Below are 20,676 nucleotides of genomic sequence, written 5' to 3' on the forward strand. Positions count from 1 at the left end.
TTGTTTTGAAAAGCGTTATTTGTATTACTTCCGTGTGGACGTATGCGCGTGCGCGATTGTGAGTGAATGTGAACAGCTGCAATCACAAATTACAAAATAATGTTGAAAAAACATCTATGTCGCAACTGTGCTGCTTTTATTTTGAAAAGTGTTATTTATGGGCGTATGTCCGTGTGTAACCTGTAAGTGAAGGTGCACATGCAGCCACAAGTGATGCACGGTTTACACCCGAGACGCTAAAAAGAGAAAAGTTGATGAGGAATGGCGTGTTTCCAACAAGACATGGACTGCCAAGCAACGTTCCCTCTAAGGTGCGCGCCTGCGCAATTGCGCACTGCTCAAGCGTCCTCTGCGCACAGCAAATACAGTATATGCCGCGCACCAAATCAAATCCCATCTGAATTCTAAACAAAATAAACACATTTATTCTATGTAATTTTGCAATGCAACTTTGAGTGACAGTGACAACAAGCGGCCCTAACGGTGTTCGTCAACACCGTTCAATTGAACACCGTTCAATTATTGTAACGTCTATCGCAGGGGTCACCAACGCGGTGCCCGCGGGCACCAGGTAGCCCGTAAGGACCAGATGAGTAGCCCGCTGGCCTGTTCTAAAAATAGCTCAAATAGCAGCACTTACCAGTGAGCTGCCTCTATTTTTTAAGATGTATTTATTTACTAGCAAGCTGGTCTCGCTTTGCCCGACATTTTTAATTCTAAGAGAGACAAAACTCAAGTAGAATTTGAAAATCCAAGAAAATATTTTAAAGAGTTGGTCTTCACTTGTTTAAATAAATTCATTAATTTTTTTACTTTGCTTTTTATAACTTTCAGAAAGACAATTTTAGAGAAAAAATACAACCTTAAAAATGATTTTAGGATTTTTAAACACATATACCTTTTTACCTTTTAAATTCCTTCCTCTTCTTTCCTGACAATTTAAATCAATGTTCAAGTAAATTTACTTTTTTTATTGTAAAGAATAATAAACAAATTTTTATTTAATTCTTCATTTTAGCTTCTGTTTTTTTGACGAAGAATATTTGTGAAATATTTCTTCAAACTTATTATGATTAAAATTCAAAAGAATTATTCTGGCAAATCTAGAAAATCTGTAGAATCAAATTTAAATCTTATTTCAAAGTCTTTTGAATTTCTTTTAAAAATTTTGTTCTGGAAAATCTAGAAGAAATAATGATTTGTCTTTGTTAGAAATATAGCTTGGTCCAATTTGTTATATATTCTAACAAAGTGTAGATTGGATTTTAACCTATTTAAAACATGTCATCAAAATTCTAAAATGAATCTTAATCAGGAAAAATTACTAATGATTTTCCATAAAAAGATTCAAATTAGCTAGCTTTTCTCTTCTTTTTTTCGGTTGAATTTTGAATTTTAAAGAGTCGAAATTGAAGATAAACTATGTTTCAAAATTTAATTGTCATTTTTTTTCGTGTTTTCTTATAATAAATGATAAATGGGTTGTACCTGTATAGCGCTTTTCTACCTTCAAGGTACTCAAAGTGCTTTGACAGTATTTCCACATTCATCCATTCACACACACATTCACACACTGATGGCGGGAGCTGCCATGCAAGGCGCTAACCAGCACCCATCAGGAGCAAGGGTGAAGTGTCTTGCCCAAGGACACAACGGACGTGACTAGGATGGTAGAAGGTGGAAATTGAACCCCAGTAACCAGCAACCCTCCGATTGCTGGCACGGCCACTCTACCAACTTCGCCACGCCGTTCTTCTCTTTTAAACCGTTCAATTAAGTGTAAATATCATTAATTATTAATAATAACAGAGTTAAAGGTAAATTGAGCAAATTGGCTATTTCTGGCAATTTATTTAAGTGTGTATCAAACTGGTAGCCCTTCGCATTAATCACTACCCAAGAAGTAGCTCTTGCTTTCAAAAAGGTTGGTGACCCCTGCTCTATCAAGATGCTTCGAGGCCAGGAATTATATCGATCACTTTATTGAGCAAAACTTTTTATATTCGGCCATAACCACACCAAAACATGAGTTTTCACACTTCTATCTCGAAAAACTAGTCATTTTCTGCCATACAAACCAGGCCAAAACCAACTTGTCATCTGTCACCAACACGCATAGCACTAAACCACTGGTGCGTTTATGGCCACACAAAAAGTCGGACAACTCAAACACCACACAAAGTTACACTATGACTCCTCAGTCATACGTGTGCTTATTTTACTGTCAATTTATTGATATTAATCATGGAATGCTGTTACAGGAATGCACACTTCATCCTATGCTTACATTTCATTGTGCAACATGAGGATGTTTAAGGGGAACTAAATGTGATCTCTGAAAGGGGTACAAATGATTTTCAAAGCAGTGCTTTTGGTATAAAGTTAAGTTAGGTTAAATGGAAGTATTATTATTATTAATTATTATTATTTATCTTACGGTATATATCAAAAATAATATTGAGCAAAATGTAATTGAAATATTGTCGATGTGGCCCTCCAGCAGTGCTCGGGTTGCTCATGCGGCCCCCGGTAAAACTTAATTGCCCACCCCTGCACTAGGGCCAAATTCATATTATGTTTATAAACTCAGGAAATATGTCCCTGGACACATGAGGACTTTGAATATGACCAATGTATGATCCTGTAACTACTTGGTATCGGATCGATACCTTAAATTTGTGGTATCATCCAAAACTAATGTAAAGTATCCACACAACAGAAGAATAAGTGACTATTACATTTTAACAGAAGTGTAGATAGAACATGTTGAAAGAGAAAATAAGCAGATATTAACAGTAAATGAACAAGTAGATTAATAATCAATTTTCTACCACTTGTCCTTCAAAATGTGTAGAAAATAATAGGTGTATAAATGACACAATATGTTACTGCATATGTCAGCAGACTAATTAGGAGCCTTTGTTTGTTTACTTACTACTAAAAGACAAGTTGTCTAGTATGTTCACCTTTTTATTTAAGGACTAAATTGTTGCAATAAGAAACATATGTTTAATGTATCACACCATTTTTTGTTAAAATAAGGCCAATGCCATTTTTTGTGGTCCCCTGTATTTAGAAAAGTATCGAAAGGTATCGGAATACATTTTGGTACCGGTACCAAAATATTGGTATGGGGACAAGCCTACTTTCAGGCTATGGTGATTGTGTAGTCATTGAACAAAGGACTAATACGCCGACTCCTGTGCAGTGTTTTGTGGAGCAGAACTGGTTTCACCTCATCGGCATCGTCTGCGGTCTGGCCATCTACAACTCCACAGTGGTGGACCTCCACTTCCCTCTGGTCCTCTACAAGAAGCTGCTGGACGTGGCGCCCGTACTGGACGACCTGGAGGAGCTGTCGCCCACTGAGGCCCGGTAACTACCTTCCCCCCCTTGTCGTCACGGCAACAGGTCTCCCTTTGGGAGTTAACGTGCTCCGAACACTTCAGCTCGGTCCAAAAACATGGGCAGGAAGTGTCCCTCTTACATAAGAAAGCACAGGAAATGACTGCTCATTGATTTTGGCGCTGGAAGGCTCAGACAGAGGAGTGTTGTAACACTTTTAATCCATTTGAAGATTGCTACGGTCTCATTTTTAAAGGACTCAGGGAAACATGTTGACGCTTGTCAACTTCCATGCATCCATTAATCCTTCAAAAACGTCAAACAATAACGATGTGGGAACTAGGGGTGTAGTTCCGAGAGCAAAGTTGAATAGGATAATCCACGCCATGCCTCAATTGTCTATTTTAGTCATCATCATTGCAAGGTTTTGGCAGGTCAGTGTGGAACTTTTGGGTCCGCAGGAGTCTTCAGCAACTTTTGGACTATGAAGGAAGCGACGTGGAGGAGACTTTTCTTCTCAACTTTGCGGTGAGTGCTCGTTCTTGATCAAATGTCAAGCGTGCTGTCATGTTGAATAAGATGCTCTCAGATCACCAGAGAGAACTACAGCGTGACGGAGGTGAAGGAGCTGATCCCAGGAGGACAGCACGTCAGCGTGGACCAACACAACAGGTAAGGACAAACCCAGACCAAAATAGTATTGTGTTGGAAATATTATTGTGTTGACAATATCATTATTATTGTGTTGAAAATATTATTGTGTTGAAAATATCAGTGTTGAAAATATCAGTGTTGAAAATATTAAGTTGAAAATATTATTCTGTTGAAAATAGTGTTAAAAATATTAACGTTAAAATATGAACGTTAAAATATTCAACATTATTGTGTTGAAAATATTAACGTGTTGACTATCATTATTAGTGTTGAAAATATTACCATGTTGTTAAAATCATTACTATTGTGTTAAATATTGTGTTGAAAATATCATTGTGTTGAAAATTAGTGTTTAAAATATTAGTGTTAAAATATTCAACATTATTGTGTTGAAAATATTAACGTGTTGACTATCATTATTATTGTATTGAAAATATCATTATTGTTGAAAATATTGTATTGAAAATATTGTGTTGAAAATATTATTCTGTTGAAAATAGTGTTAAAAATATTAACGTTAAAATATTAACGTTAAAATATTCAACATTATTGTGTTGAAAATATTAACGTGTTGACTATCATTATTAGTGTTGAAAATATTACCATGTTGTTAAAATCATTACTATTGTGTTAAAAATATTGTGTTGAAAATATCATTAATGTGTTGAAAATTAGTGTTGAAAATATTAGTGTTGAAAATATAAACGTTAAAATATTCAACATTATTGTGTTGAAAATATTAAAGGCCTACTGAAATGATTTTTTTTAATTTAAACGGGGATAGCAGATCTATTCTATGTGTCATACTTGATCATTTCGCGATATTGCCATATTTTTGCTGAAAGGATTTAGTATAGAACAACGACGATAAAGATTGCAACTTTTGGTATCTGATAAAAAAAAGGCTTGCCCCTACCGGAAGTAGCGTGACGTAGTCAGTTGAACATATACGCAAAGTTCCCTATTGTTTACAATGATGGCCGCATGAAGTGAGAGAGATTTGGACCGAGAAAGCGACAATTTCCCCATTAATTTGAGCGAGGATGAAATATTTGTGGATGAGTAAAGTGCAAGTGAAGGACTAGTGGGGAGTGGAAGCTATTCAGATAGGGAAGATGCTGTGAGAGGCGGGGGTGACCTGATATTCAGCTGGGAATGACTACAACAGTAAATAAACACAAGACATATATATACTCTATTAGCCACAACACAACCAGGCTTATATTTAATATGCCACAAATTAATCCTGCATAAAAACACCTGCGTGTTTGTTATGCTAGCTCCTAGCTCCTAAGAACACGCCAATACAATTCAAACACCTGATCAACACACACAATCACTCAGCCCAAAAGACCGTTCACCTAACCCAAGGTTCATAAAGCTTATATATTTTTAAAAAGTTACGTACGTGACGCGCACGTACGGTCAAGCTATCAAATGTTTAGCAGCCAAGGCTGCATACTCACGGTACCTGATATTCAGCTGGGAATGACTACAACAGTAAATAAACACAAGACATATATATACTCTATTAGCCACAACACAACCAGGCTTATATTTAATATGCCACAAATTAATCCTGCATAAAAACACCTGCGTGTTTGTTATGCTAGCTCCTAGCTCCTATGCTAGCTCCTAGCTCCATAGAACACGCCAATACAATTCAAACACCTGATCAACACACACAATCACTCAGCCCAAAAGACCGTTCACCTAACCCAAGGTTCATAAAGCTTATATATTTTAAAAAAGTTGCGCACATACGGTCAAGCGATCAAATGTTTAGAAGCCAAAGCTGCATACTCACAGTAGCACGTCTGCGTCTTTGTCATCCAAATCAAAGTAATCCTGGTAAGAGTCTGTGTTGTCCCAGTTCTCTACAGGCGTCTGGGTATCGAAGTCAAAAGTCCTCCTGGTTAGAGTCTCTGTTATCCGAGTTCTTCCATCTTGACTGCATCTTTCGGGAATGTAAACAAAGAAGCGCCGGCTGTGTACTGTTGTTGCTGACTACGTTCGAAAAATACGTCCATTTCGCACCGACAACTTTCTTCTTTGCTTGCTCAGCTTCCTTCTCCATAATGCAATGAACATGATTGCAACAGATTCACGAACACAGATGTCCAGAATACTGTGGAATTATGAAATGAAAACAGAGCTTTTTCGTATTGGCTTCAATGTGGAAGGCATACCCGTGTTCCCCGGGCTACGTCACGCGCATACGTCATCCTCAGAGGCGTTTCGAACCGGAAGTTTAGCGGCAAATTTAAAATGTCACTTTATAAGTTAACCCGGCCGTATTGGCATGTGTTGCAATGTTAAGATTTCATCATTGATATATAAACTATCAGACTGCGTGGTCGCTAGTAGTGGCTTTCAGTAGGCCTTTAACGTGTTGACTATCATTATTATTGTATTGAAAATATCATTGTTGAAAATATTGTATTGAAAATATTGTGTTGAAAATATTGTGTTGAAAATATTAAATGGAAAATATTATTCTGTTGAAAATAGTGTTAAAAATATTAACGTTAAAATATTAACGTTAAAATATTCAACATTATTGTGTTGAAAATATTAACGTGTTGACTATCATTATTAGTGTTGAAAATATTACCATGTTGTTAAAATCATTACTATTGTGTTAAAAATATTGTGTTGAAAATTAGTGTTTAAAATATTAGTGTTAAAAATATTAACGTTAAAATATTCAACATTATTGTGTTGAAAATATTAACGTGTTGACTATCATTATTATTGTATTGAAAATATCATTATTGTATTGAAAATATCATTATTGTTGAAAATATTGTATTGAAAATATTACTATGTTGATAAAATCATTACTATTGTGTTGAAAATATCAGTGTGTTGAAAATATTATTATTGTGTTGAAAATATGTTGAAAATATTATTGTGTTGACAATATCATTATTATTGTGTTGAAAATATCAGTGTTGAAAATATTGTGTTGAAAATATTGTGTTGAAAATATTAAGTTGAAAATATTATTCTGTTGAAAATAGTGTTAAAAATATTAACATAAAAAAATTGACGTTAAAATATTCAACATTATTGTGTTGAAAATATTAACGTGTTGACTATCATTATTAGTGTTGAAAATATTACCATGTTGTTAAAATCATTACTATTGTGTTAAAAATATTGTGTTGAAAATATCATTAATGTGTTGAAAATTAGTGTTTAAAATATTAGTGTTAAAAATATTAACGTTAAAATATTCAACATTATTGTGTTGAAAATATTAACGTGTTGACTATCATTATTATTGTATTGAAAATATCATTATTGTATTGAAAATATCATTATTGTTGAAAATATTGTATTGAAAATATTGTGTTGAAAATATTAAGTTGAAAATATTATTCTGTTGAAAATAGTGTTAAAAATATTAACGTTAAAATATTAACGTTAAAATATTCAACATTGTGTTGAAAATATTAACGTGTTGACTATCATTATTAGTGTTGAAAATATTACCATGTTGTTAAAATCATTACTATTGTGTTAAAAATATTGTGTTGAAAATATCATTAATGTGTTGAAAATTAGTGTTTAAAATATTAGTGTTAAAAATATTAACGTTAAAATATTCAACATTATTGTGTTGAAAATATTAACGTGTTGACTATCATTATTATTGTATTGAAAATATCATTGTATTGAAAATATCATTGTATTGAAAATATCATTATTGTTGAAAATATTGTATTGAAAATATTACTATGTTGATAAAATCATTACTATTGTGTTGAAAACATTATTGTGTTGAAAATATTATTATTGTGTTGAAAATATCAGTGTTGAAAATATTCTGTTGAAAATATTAGTGTTAAAAATATTAACGTTAAAATATTCAACATTGTGTTGAAAATATTAACGTGTTGACTATCATTATTATTGTATTGAAAATATTATTGTGTTGACAATATTATTGTATTGAAAATATCATTATTGTGTTGAAAATATTATTGTATTGAAAATATTACTATGTTGATAAAATCATTAGTATTGTGTTGAAAATATTATTGTATTGAAAATATCATTATTGTGTTGAAAATATTATTGTATTGAAAATATTACTATGTTTATAAAATCATTAGTATTGTGTTGAAAATATCAGTGTGTTGAAAATATTATTGTGTTGAAAATATCAGTGTTGAAAATATTGTGTTGAAAATATTATTATTCTGTTAAAAATATTAGTGTTAAAAATATTAACGTTAAAATATTCAACATTATTGTGTTGAAAATATTAACGTGTTGACTATCATTATTATTGTATTGAAAATATCATTATTGTGTTGAAAATATTATTATTGTATTGAAAATATCATTGTGTTGAAAATATTGTATTGAAAATATTACTATGTTGATAAAATCATTACTATTGTGTTGAAAATATCAGTGTGCTGAAAATATTATTATTGTGTTGAAAATATCTGTTGAAAATATTGTGTTGAAAATATCATTGTGTTGAAAATATTGTGTTGAAAATATTAGTGTTAAAAATATTCAACATTATTGTGTTGAAAACATTAACGTGTTGACTATCATTATTATTGTGTTGACAATATTACCATGTTGATAAAATCATTACTATTGTGTTGAAAATATTATTGTGTTGAAAATATCATTATTATTGTGTTGAAAATATCATTGTGTTGAAAATATTATTCTGTTGAAAATAATAGTGTTAAAAATAACGTTAAAATATTCAACATTATTGTGTTGAAAATATTAACGTGTTGACTATCAATTATTGTGTTGAAAAAAATTACCATGTTGATAAAATCATTACTATTGTGTTAAAAATATCATTATTGTGTTGAAAATATCAGTGTTGAAAATATTGTTGTGTTGAAAATATCAGTGTTGAAAATATTATTCGGTTGAAAATATTAGTGTTAAAAATATTAACGTTAAAATATTCAACATTGTTTTGAAAATATTAACGTGTTGACTATCATTATTGTATTGAACATATCATTGTGTTGAAAATATCATTATTATTGTATTGAAAATATTACTATGTTGATAAAATCATTACTATTGTGTTGAAAATATTATTGTGTTGAAAATATCATTATTGTTGTGTTGAAAATATCAGTGTGTTGAAAATATTATTGTGTTGAAAATATCAGTGTTGAAAATATTGTGTTGAAAATATCATTGTGTTGAAAATAGTGTTGAAAATATCATTGTGTTGAAAATATTGAGTTGAAAATATTATTCTGTTGAAAATATTAGTGTTAAAAATATTAACGTTAAAATATTCAACATTATTGTGTTGAAAACATTAACGTGTTGACTATCATTATTATTGTGTTGACAATATTACCATGTTGATAAAATCATTACTATTTTGTGTTGAAAATATTATTCTGTTGAAAATAATAGTGTTAAAAATATTAACGTTAAAATATTCAACATTATTGCGTTGAAAATATTAACGTGTTGACTATCAATTATTGTGTTGAAAAAAATGACCATGTTGATAAAATCCTTACTATTGTGTTGATAAAATCAGTGTTGAAAATATTGTGTTGAAAATATTAAGTTGAAAATATTATTCTGTTGAAAATAGTGTTAAAAATATTAACGTTAAAATATTCAACATTATTGTGTTGAAAATATTAACGTGTTGACTATCATTATTATTGTGTTGAAAATATTACCATGTTGTTAAAATCATTACTATTGTGTTAAAAATATCATTATTGTGTTAAAAATATCAGTGTTGAAAATATTATTCGGTTGAAAATGTTAGTTTTAAAAATATTAACGTTAAAATATTCAACATTGTTTTGAAAATATTAACGTGTTGACTATCATTATTATTGTGTTGAAAATATTACCATGTTGTTAAAATCATTACTATTGTGTTAAAAATATCATTGTGTTGAAAATATCATTATTGTGTTAAAAATATCAGTGTTGAAAATATTGTTGTGTTGAAAATATCAGTGTTGAAAATATTATTCGGTTGAAAATATTAGTGTTAAAAATATTAACGTTAAAATATTCAACATTATTGTTTTGAATATATTAACGTGTTGACTATCATTATTATTGTATTGAAAATATCATTGTGTTGAAAATATCATTATTGTATTGAAAATATTACTATGTTGATAAAATCATTACTATTGTGTTGAAAATATTATTGTGTTGAAAATATCATTATTGTTGTGTTGAAAATATCAGTGTGTTGAAAATATTATTGTATTGAAAATATCAGTGTTGAAAATATTGTGTTGAAAATATCATTGTGTTAAAAATAGTGTTGAAAACATTGAGTTGAAAATATTATTATTCTGTTGAAAATATTAGTGTTAAAAATATTAACGTTAAAATAATCAACATTATTGTGTTGAAAACATTAACGTGTTGACTATCATTATTATTGTGTTGACAATATTACCATGTTGATAAAAGCATTACTATTGTGTTGAAAATATTATTGTGTTGAAAATATCATTGTGTTGAAAATATTATTCTGTTGAAAATACTAGTGTTAAAAATATTAACGTTAAAATATTCAACATTATTGTGTTGAAAATATTAACGTGTTGACTATCAATTATTGTGTTGAAAAAAATTACCATGTTGATAAAATCATTACTATTGTGTTGATAAAATCATTATTGTGTTGAAAATATCAGTGTTAAAAATATTGAAAATATTGTGTTGAAAATAACGTGTTGAAAATATTAACATGTTGACTATCATTATTGTGTTGACAATATTACCATGTTGTTAAAATCATTACTATTGTGTTGAAAATATTATTGTGTTGAAAATATTATTCTGTTGAAAATATCATTGTGTTGAAAATAATAGTGTTAAAAATATTAACGTTAAAATATTCAACATTGTGTTGAAAATATTAACGTGTTGACTATCAATTAGTGTTGAAAAAAATTACCATGTTAATAAAATCATTACTATTGTGTTGATAAAATCATTATTGTGTTGAAAATATTATTGTGTTGAAAATAGTGTTAAAAATATTGAAAATATTATTGTGTTGAAAATATTGTGTTGAAAATATTAACGTGTTGAAAATATTAACGTGTTGACTATCATTGTGTTGAAAATATTACCATGTTGATAAAATCATTACTATTGTGTTGAAAATATTAACTTGTCGACATCATTATTGTGTTGAAAATATTATTATTGTGTTGAAAATATTATTGTTGAAAATATTACCATGTTGATAAAATCATTACTATTGTGTTGAAAATATTAACTTGTCGACATCATTATTGTGTTGAAAATGTTGTATTGAAAATATTATTATTGTGTTGAAAATATTATTGTTGAAAATATTACCATGTTGATAAAATCATTACTATTGTGTTGAAAATATTAATTTGTTGACATCATTATTGTGTTGAAAATATTATTGTGTTGAAAATATTATTGTTGAAAATATCAGTGTTGAAAATATTGTGTTGAAAATAGTGTTGAAAATATTATTGTGTTGAAAATATTATTGTTAAAAATAGTGTTGAAAATATTATTATTGTTGAAAATATTGTGTTGCAAATATTGTGTTGAAAATATTGTGTTGAAAATATTAGTGTTGAAAATATCATTATTGTTGTGTTGAAAATATCAGTGTGTTGAAAATATCAGTGTTGAAAATATTGTGTTGAAAATAGTGTTGAAAATATTATTGTTAAAAATATTGAGTTGAATATATTATTATTCTGTTGAAAATATTAGTGTTAAAAATATTAACGTTAAAATATTCAACATTATTGTGTTGACCATCATTATTATTGTGTTGACAATATTACCATGTTGATCAAATCATTACTATTGTGTTGAAAACATTATTGTGTTGAAAATATTAACGTGTTGACTATCGTGTTGAAAAAAATTACCATGTTGATAAAATCATTACTATTGTGTTGATAAAATCATTATTGTGTTGAAAATATCAGTGTTAAAAATATTGAAAATATTGTGTTGAAAATATTAACGTGTTGACTATCATTGTGTTGACAATATTACCGTGTTGTTAAAATCATTACTATTGTGTTGAAAATATTATTGTGTTGAAAATATTATTCTGTTGAAAATAATAGTGTTAAAAATATTAACGTTAAAATAGTCAACATTGTGTTGAAAATATTAACGTGTTGACTATCAATTAGTGTTGAAAAAAATTACCATGTTGATAAAATCATTACTATTGTGTTGATAAAATCATTATTGTGTTGAAAATATTAACGTGTTGAAAATATTAACGTGTTGAAAATATTAACGTGTTGAAAATATTAACGTGTTGACTATCATTGTGTTGAAAATATTACCATGTTGATAAAATCATTTCTATTGTGTTGAAAATATTAACTTGTCGACATCATTATTGTGTTGAAAATATTGTGTTGAAAATATTATTATTGTGTTGAAAATATTATTGTTGAAAATATCAGTGTTGAAAATATTGTGTTGAAAATATTGTTGAAAATATTATTGTTGAAAATATTGTGTTAAAAATAGTGTTGAAAATATTATTGTGTTGAAAATATTATTGTTGAAAATATTGTGTTGAAAATATTATTGTGTTGAAAATATTAGTGTTGAAAATATCAATATTGTGTTGAAAATATTTTGTTGAAAATATTATTCTGTTGCAAAGGGACAAGCGGTAGAAAATGGATGGGATGGATGAAAATATTAGTGTTAAAAATATTAACGTGTCGACAATGTTGTCATTATTGTGTTGAAAATATTACCATGTTAATAAAATCATTACTATGGTGTCGAAAATATCATTATTGTGTTGAAAATATTAAAGTGTCGACAATATCATTATTATTGTGTTGAAAACATCACTATTGTGTTGAAAATATTACTATTGTGTTGAAAATATTAACACGTCGACAATATTATTATTGTTGAAAATAACGCGTCGACAATATCATTATTGTGTTAAAAATAACGTCTTGACAATACCATAATATATATATATATATATATATATATATATATATATATATATATATATATATATATATATATATATATATATATTACTGCTATTGTAGGAAAAAATATATTTTTATTAATTTAATCTCTCTGGTTGTCTTTCTTTTTTCCCCTCTCTTAGGAAGGAGTTTGTGGAGGCGTACCTCCGCTACGTGTTCTGCGACTCCGTCAGCGATCAGTATTCCGCTTTCGCTTCGGGCTTCCTGAAGGTGTGCGGAGGAGACGTGTTGTCGCTCTTCCAACCATCCGAGCTGATGGCCATGGTGGTGGGCAACAACAACTACAACTGGGACGAGATGGAAAAGGTGACAGTGCCAAAATACACCTCCATTATTTCATCCCAAGTATGTGCTTTGAATGTTTTACGTGTCCTACAGAACGCCGAGTACAAAGGAGAATATTCAGCCGCTCATCCCACCGTCAGATTCTTCTGGGAGGTTTTTCACCAGTTCCCGGAGGAGAAGAAGAAGCAGTTTTTATGTAAGCCAACAAATCATTCCACAGAGATAAGCCTGCACCTTACTGACACCTACAGGCCTGGAGTGGAACAGCAACTAAACAACTTCAAATTCATGTAGCTTCATTCACTTCTAAGCAACAACAAAGTGTCAAAATGTGTTGCTTTAGTTACTTCAACTATTACTAGTTACTTCAACTGTTACTAGGATGCAAAATGTGCTAGTTAGCAAAACACTTCATTAGCAATATCCCTGCAAAATTTCCGGAACATTTTTTCCCATTCAAAATGAATTGGCCATTTTTCAAACTTCCACCATTTCCACATTTTTTAACCAATTCAAACCATTCCACCTTCAACATATTCCACTCATCCTGGACATTCAAACTGTCATTTTTTCAAGTTCAAAAACATTCAAGGAATTCCCAGAATTTCGTTTTTTCAAACCCCTTTTTGTTTTGTTTTAATGTCATGAGTTGTTAAAAATACTTAAAAGTTTTTAGATCGTTACAAATGTACTCTGGTTGTGTAGTACGTCACAATTTCATCGGAAAAAGAAGTAAGCTAATAATATTCCAAAAATATGTGAAAGCTATTTCTCGTACAATTTTAGATTATTACAAATTTGTTTTAATGTCATGAGTTGTTAAAAATACGTAAACGTTTTTAGATCGTTACAAATGTACTCTGGTTGTGTAATACGTCACAATTTCATCGGAAAAAGTTGTGACAATAAGAGAGTGATATTCCGAGAATATGTGAAAGCTATTTCTCGTACAATTTTAGATTACAAATTTGTTTTAATGTCATGAGTTGTTAAAAATACGTAAACGTTTTTAGATGGTTACAAATGTACTCTGGTTGTGTAAAAAGTGACAATTTCATCGGAAAAACAAGTAAGCGAATAATATTGCGAAAATATGTCAAAGCTATTTCTCGTACAATTTTAGATTATTGCAAATGTGTTCGTATGTCGTCATTTATTAAAATTACGTAAAAGTTTTTAGATCGTTACAAATGTACTCTGGTTGTGTAGTACGTCACAATTTCATCGAAAAAAGTAGTAAGCTAATAATATTGCGAAAATATGTGAAAGCTATTTCTCGTACAATTTTAGATTATTACAAATTTGTTTTAATGTCATGAGTTGTTAAAAATACGTAAACGCTTTTAGATCGTTACAAATGTACTCTGGTTATATAGTACATCACAATTTCATCGGAAAAAGTTGTGACAACAAGCGAGTAATATTCCGAAAATATGTGAAAGCTATTTCTCGTACAATTTTAGATTCCAAATTTGTTTTAATGTCACGAGTTGTTAAAAATACGTAAACGTTTTTAGATCGTTACAAATGTACTCTGGTTGTGTAGTACATCACAATTTCATCGAAAAAAGTTGTGACAACAAGCGAGTAATATTCCGAAAATATGTGAAAGCTATTTCTCGTACAATTTTAGATTATTACAAATTTGTTGTAATGTCATGAGTTGTTAAAAATACGTAAACGTTTTTAGATCGTTACAAATGTACTCTGGTTGTGTAGTACATCACAATTTCATCGGAAAAAGTTGTGACAATAAACGAGTAATATTCCGAAAATATGTGAAAGCTATTTCTCGTACAATTTTAGATTATTACAAATTTGTTTTAATGTCATGAGTTGTTAAAAATACGTAAACGTTTTTAGATGGTTACAAATGTACTCTGGTTGTGTAAAAAGTCACAATTTCATCGGAAAAACAAGTAAGCGAATAATATTGCGAAAATATGTCAAAGCTATTTCTCGTACAATTTTAGATTATTGCAAATGTGTTTGTATGTCGTCATTTATTAAAATTACGTAAAAGTTTTTAGATCGTTACAAATGTACTCTGGTTGTGTAATAAGTCACAATTTCATCGAAAAAAGAAGTAAGCTAATAATATCGCGAAAATATGTCAAAGCTATTTCTCGTACAATTTTAGATTACAAATTTGTTTATGTCATGACTTGTTAAAAATACGTAAACGTTTTTAAATCATTACAAATGTACTCTGGTTGTGTAGTACGTCACAATTTCGTCGGAAAAAGTTGTGACAATAAGAGAGTAATATTCCGAAAATATGTGAAAGCTATTTCTCGTTCAATTTTAGATTGCAAATTTGTTCGTATGTCGTGATTTATTAAAATGACGTAAAAGTTTTTAGATCGTTACAAATGTACTCTGGTTGTGTAATACCTCACAATTTCATCGAAAAAAGAAGTAAGCTAATAATACTGCGAAAATATGTGAAAGTTATTTCTCGTACAAATTTAGATTACAAATTTGTTTTAATGTCATGAGTTGTTAAAAATACGTAAATGTTTTTAGATCGTTACAAATGTATTCTGGTTGTGTAGTACATCACAATTTCATCGGAAAAAGTTGTGACAATAAGAGTGATATTCCGTAAATACGTGAAAGCTATTTCTCGTACAATTTTAGATTACAAATTTGTTTTAATGTCATGAGTTGTTAAAAATACGTAAACGTTTTTAGCTCGTTACAAATGTACTCTGTGTAAGAAGTCACAATTTCATCGGAAAAACAAGTAAGCGAATACTATTGCGAAAATATGTCAAAGTTATTTCTCGTACAATTTTAGATTATTGCAAATTTGTTTGTATGTCGTGATTTATTAAAATTACGTAAAAGTTTTTAAATAGTTACAAATGTACTCTGGTTGTGTAATACGTCACAATTTCATCGAAAAAAGAATTAAGCTAATAATATCGCGAAAATATGTCAAAGCTATTTCTCGTACAATTTTAGATTACAAATTTGTTTATGTCATGACTTGTTAAAAATACGTAAACGTTTTTAAATCGTTACATATGTACTCTGGTTGTGTAGTATGTCACAATTTCATCGGAAAAAGTTGTGACAATAAACGAGTAATATTCCGAAAATATGTGAAAGCTATTTCTCGTACAATTTTAGATTATTACAAATTTGTTTTAATGTAATGAGTTGTTAAAAATACGTAAACGTTTTTAGATTGTTACAAATGTACTCTGGTTGTGTAAAAAGTGACAATTTCATCGGAAAAACAAGTAAGCGAATAATATTCCGAAAATATGTGAAAGCTATTTCTCGTACAATTTTAGATTATTGCAAATTTGTTCGTACGTCGTGATTTATTAAAATTACGTAAAAGTTTTTAGATCGTTACAAATGTACTCTGGTTGTGTAATACCTCACAATTTCATCGAAAAAAGAAGTAAGCTAATAATACTGCGAAAATATGTGAAAGTTATTTCTCGTACAAATTTAGATTACAAATTTGTTTTAATGTCATGAGTTGTTAAAAATACGTAAACGTTTTTAGATCGTTACAAATGTATTCTGGTTGGTACATCACAATTTCATCGGAAAAAGTTGTGACAATAAGAGTGATATTCCGTAAATATGTGAAAGCTATTTCTCGTACAATTTTAGATTACAAATTTGTTTTAATGTCATGAGTTGTTAAAAATACGTAAACGTTTTTAGCTCGTTACAAATGTACTCTGTGTAAGAAGTCACAATTTCATCGGAAAAACAAGTAAGCGAATAATATTGCGAAAATATGTCAAAGCTATTTCTCGTACAATTTTAGATTATTGCAAATTTGTTCGTATGTCGTGATTTATTAAAATTACGTAAAAGTTTTTAGATCGTTACAAATGTACTCTGGTTGTGTAATACGTCACAATTTCATCGAAAAAAGTAGTAAGCTAATAATCCAAAAATATGTGAAAGCTATTTCTCGTACAATTTTAGATTGCAAATTTGTTTTAATGTCATGAGTTGTTAAAAATACGTAAACGTTTTTAAATCGTTACATATGTACTCTGGTTGTGTAGTACATCACAATTTCGGCGGAAAAAGTTGTGACAATAAGAGAGTAATATTCCGAAAATATGTGAAAGCTATTTCTCGTACAATTTTAGATTGCAAATTTGTTCGTATGTCGTGATTTATTAAAATGACGTAAAAGTTTTTAGATCGTTACAAATGTACTCTGGTTGTGTAATACCTCACAATTTCATCGAAAAAAGTAGTAAGCTAATAATATTCCGAAAATATGTGAAAGCTATTTCTCGTACAATTTTAGATTACAAATTTGTTTTACTGTCACGAGTTAAAAATACGTAAACGTTTTTAGATCGTTACAAATGTACTCTGGTAGTGTAGTACGTCACAATTTCATCGGAAAAAGTTGTGACAATAAGAGAGTAATATTCCGAAATACAACTGAGTAAGTCTGTGTCCCGCCAAATGACGTCTGCGTGTGTTTGCCGTCAGTGTTCCTGACGGGCAGCGACCGCATTCCCATCCACGGCATGGCGAGCCTGAAGATCGTCATCCAGTCGACGGCGGCGGACGAGCAGCACCTGCCCGTGGCGCACACCTGCTACAACCTGCTGGACATGCCGCGCTACCACACCAAAGACGTCCTGCGCCGCCGCCTCACTCAGGCCATCGAGCAGTACGAGGGCTTCAGTCTCGTCTAGCGGCGGGGTCAAAGGTCAGACTTCCCGTTTGGCGCCCGCATCAAAAAGGTCTACTCTTCTTCCAAGGGCCGTGCAATTGTCAAATCTGTTATTTAACGTTCAATAATCATCTTTCTTCACGCGTTTAGCATCTTCTATGTTACTCTGTGGCGTTCAAGTGGCTGTTGTTTTGCTGGGATATCTGAGCACTGTCGGGGTTTTGAGCGTTTGTTTGAAAAGCAATGTATTTTCTATTCATGACATTCTATTTTTCCTTATTGTTTATATGTTACAAATATTTTATTAAGCAGCTGTTTCTTTTTTTTGCACCTGAATAAAAAACAAAACTAGATTCTATGTGTTGTAAATCTCACTTTTGCTGATGATTGCAGGAAATAATAATTAGAATAAAATATTTTTTACAGCCAACTTTAAGGGTCACATTCTTCCTCATAAGTGGAATACCAATAATGATGACATCGACGTACAGCACAAGAAAAAAGTAATACTTTGAACTAGAATGCGTGCTATGTGGAATATTCGTATTATAAATACAGTTGGGATTTTAGGAGACTAAATTTGGCACGAATAAAGTAGAAAAATGTAAAATAATCATTTGAAATGTAATTTTCTGAGAATAAAATTATAATTTGAATTTAAAAAATTCAGAGATTAAAGTCTTAATATTACGCGAATAAAATACAAATATTTTATGTCCCGAAAATAAAGTAATATCCCGGGAAAAAAGTAATCTTATAAGAATAGTAAAAATATCACAAAAATAATGTGATTTTACATTCATTTTATGTCAGCTAGGTCGTAATTTTATATAATTCTAATAAAAAGTTAAAATAAAAAAAAAATAAAAAAAAATATATATATATATATATAATATACAATATATTATATATATAGTATATATATACATATGTATATAATATATATATAATATACATTATATTAATATATATATATAATATTATATAATATATATATAATATTTTATATATATTTTATACATATATGTATATAATATATATATATTATATTAATATATATATATAAATATATAATATATATATATATATATATATATATATATATATATATATATATATATATATATATATATATATATATATATATATATATATATAATATTATATATATATATATATATATATATATATATATATATAATTTATATATATAATAGTGTAATAATTATTGTTACCTTTGTTACCTGTGGTAATGCCACTATGATACAACATCTGTATTATAATCCTTGAACAAAGTAAGAGTGAAATTTATGTGAATAATCACTGAATGGAGAACTGGGGGTGGGATTAAATAAATTATCTTCTTGCCACTCCCTTTCAGGCAAAACTGGACAATCATGCACTATTAATTTATATTATTATGTGTTGTCAACTTTGTACATTTTTATGTCATTGCCTGAAAGAAAGAAATAAATGAAAATGAATAAATATATATATTACAGAATCAGAAGTACTTTATTAATCCCTGAGGGGAAATTAAAATAAAATATTCAGTCTAAGCCTGGGCCCCTGGAGAGGGGTCCAGACTGAGGCCAACGGAAAAATAACCTCATAGCCATAGCACACATAAACAAGAGGGAAACATCAAAGAACATTTACATCTACAAAAGTAAAACAACAAATAATGAACCAATAATATATAAAGCGCACACACGATAGCACAATGCATAGACAAGTAACCAAACATCATTTCAACACCCATGTACGGTGTGGTGGTCTCTGCGGTGTCCCACACCATCGTCTGCTGGGGTGGGGGAGCATGGGCAGAGACAGGAGCAGACCCAACAAAGCAACCAAGAGAGCCGACTCCACCCTCGGCCGATTATATATATTTATTTTTCCCTGTGATATGACTTTATTTTCGGGACATAAAATATTATTTTATTTGCGTAATATTAAAGACTTAAATCTCTGAAAATAAAATGTTTTTCTCTTAAAATTAGGATTTTAATAAAGTAATATTATGGTATGGAAAATTATTTTAATTTCGTAATTTTATGCTAAAAGGCTTAATTTTCCAAAAAGAAAATGTCATAGTATTACAAGAATAAAGACAAAATGCTACATAATTAATTATACAGTGTCACCAGTGTAAAATTCATGAAAATACAATTTTAATATTATGAGAATAAAGTGGGAATGTAACTTCAGGAGAGTAGAAGAAGAGGTAATATTAATTTGTGCATGTATAGAAAGAAAATATTTTAATATCGTAAAAAAAAATACTTATACGTAATACTTACTTATTACAAGAATAAAGCCAGAATTTCACCATTTTTATTTATTTATTTATTTATTTATGGGAGTTAAGTGGAAATATTACATTAAGACTAAGAGACAAGTCAAAGTATTATGAAAACCTTTTTTTTTTCCAAAAACAAAAAGTTGTAATTTTATAAAAATAGTCTTAAAATTATTAAAAAGGGAATATTACAAGAATGAAACCCGTATGACATGAAATCATTTTATGAGAGTAATGTAATAAAATTACAAAAGTCACGATATAAAGCCAGAATTTCATAAAAATACAGAAAATGTTGCAAAAAAAAAAAAAAAAGTTATGGGATTGATATCTTTATGAAAAAAAAATCATTACATTCATGTAAATTTAACTAGAATTTCCCCCAAATTTTTATTTTG

The 20,676-nt window shown here is 29.3% G+C and overlaps 2 protein-coding genes across 5 annotated transcripts in view; one reads left to right on the plus strand and one right to left on the minus strand.

Annotated features, from left to right (window-relative positions):
• The window catches only part of herc3 (HECT and RLD domain containing E3 ubiquitin protein ligase 3), a 60,947-nt gene extending 42,620 nt beyond the window's left edge, over positions 1–18,327 (plus strand). For all 4 annotated transcript variants that reach the window (XM_062032831.1, XM_062032833.1, XM_062032834.1 and 1 more), the window contains 6 exons: positions 3,209–3,375; positions 3,807–3,873; positions 3,935–4,017; positions 13,145–13,328; positions 13,401–13,503; positions 17,790–18,327. In XM_062032831.1, coding sequence (XP_061888815.1) covers positions 3,209–3,375; positions 3,807–3,873; positions 3,935–4,017; positions 13,145–13,328; positions 13,401–13,503; positions 17,790–17,998 — 813 coding nt within the window. In that variant the 3' untranslated portion in view covers positions 17,999–18,327. The remainder of the gene's footprint in view (positions 1–3,208; positions 3,376–3,806; positions 3,874–3,934; positions 4,018–13,144; positions 13,329–13,400; positions 13,504–17,789) is intronic.
• ppm1kb (protein phosphatase, Mg2+/Mn2+ dependent 1Kb) overlaps positions 1–20,676 on the minus strand; it is a 95,664-nt gene that overhangs the window by 74,340 nt on the left and 648 nt on the right. The window lies entirely within an intron of this gene.

The sequence above is a fragment of the Entelurus aequoreus genome, linkage group LG22 (assembly GCF_033978785.1).
Source record: "Entelurus aequoreus isolate RoL-2023_Sb linkage group LG22, RoL_Eaeq_v1.1, whole genome shotgun sequence".
NCBI classification, from domain to species: Eukaryota; Metazoa; Chordata; class Actinopteri; order Syngnathiformes; family Syngnathidae; genus Entelurus; species Entelurus aequoreus.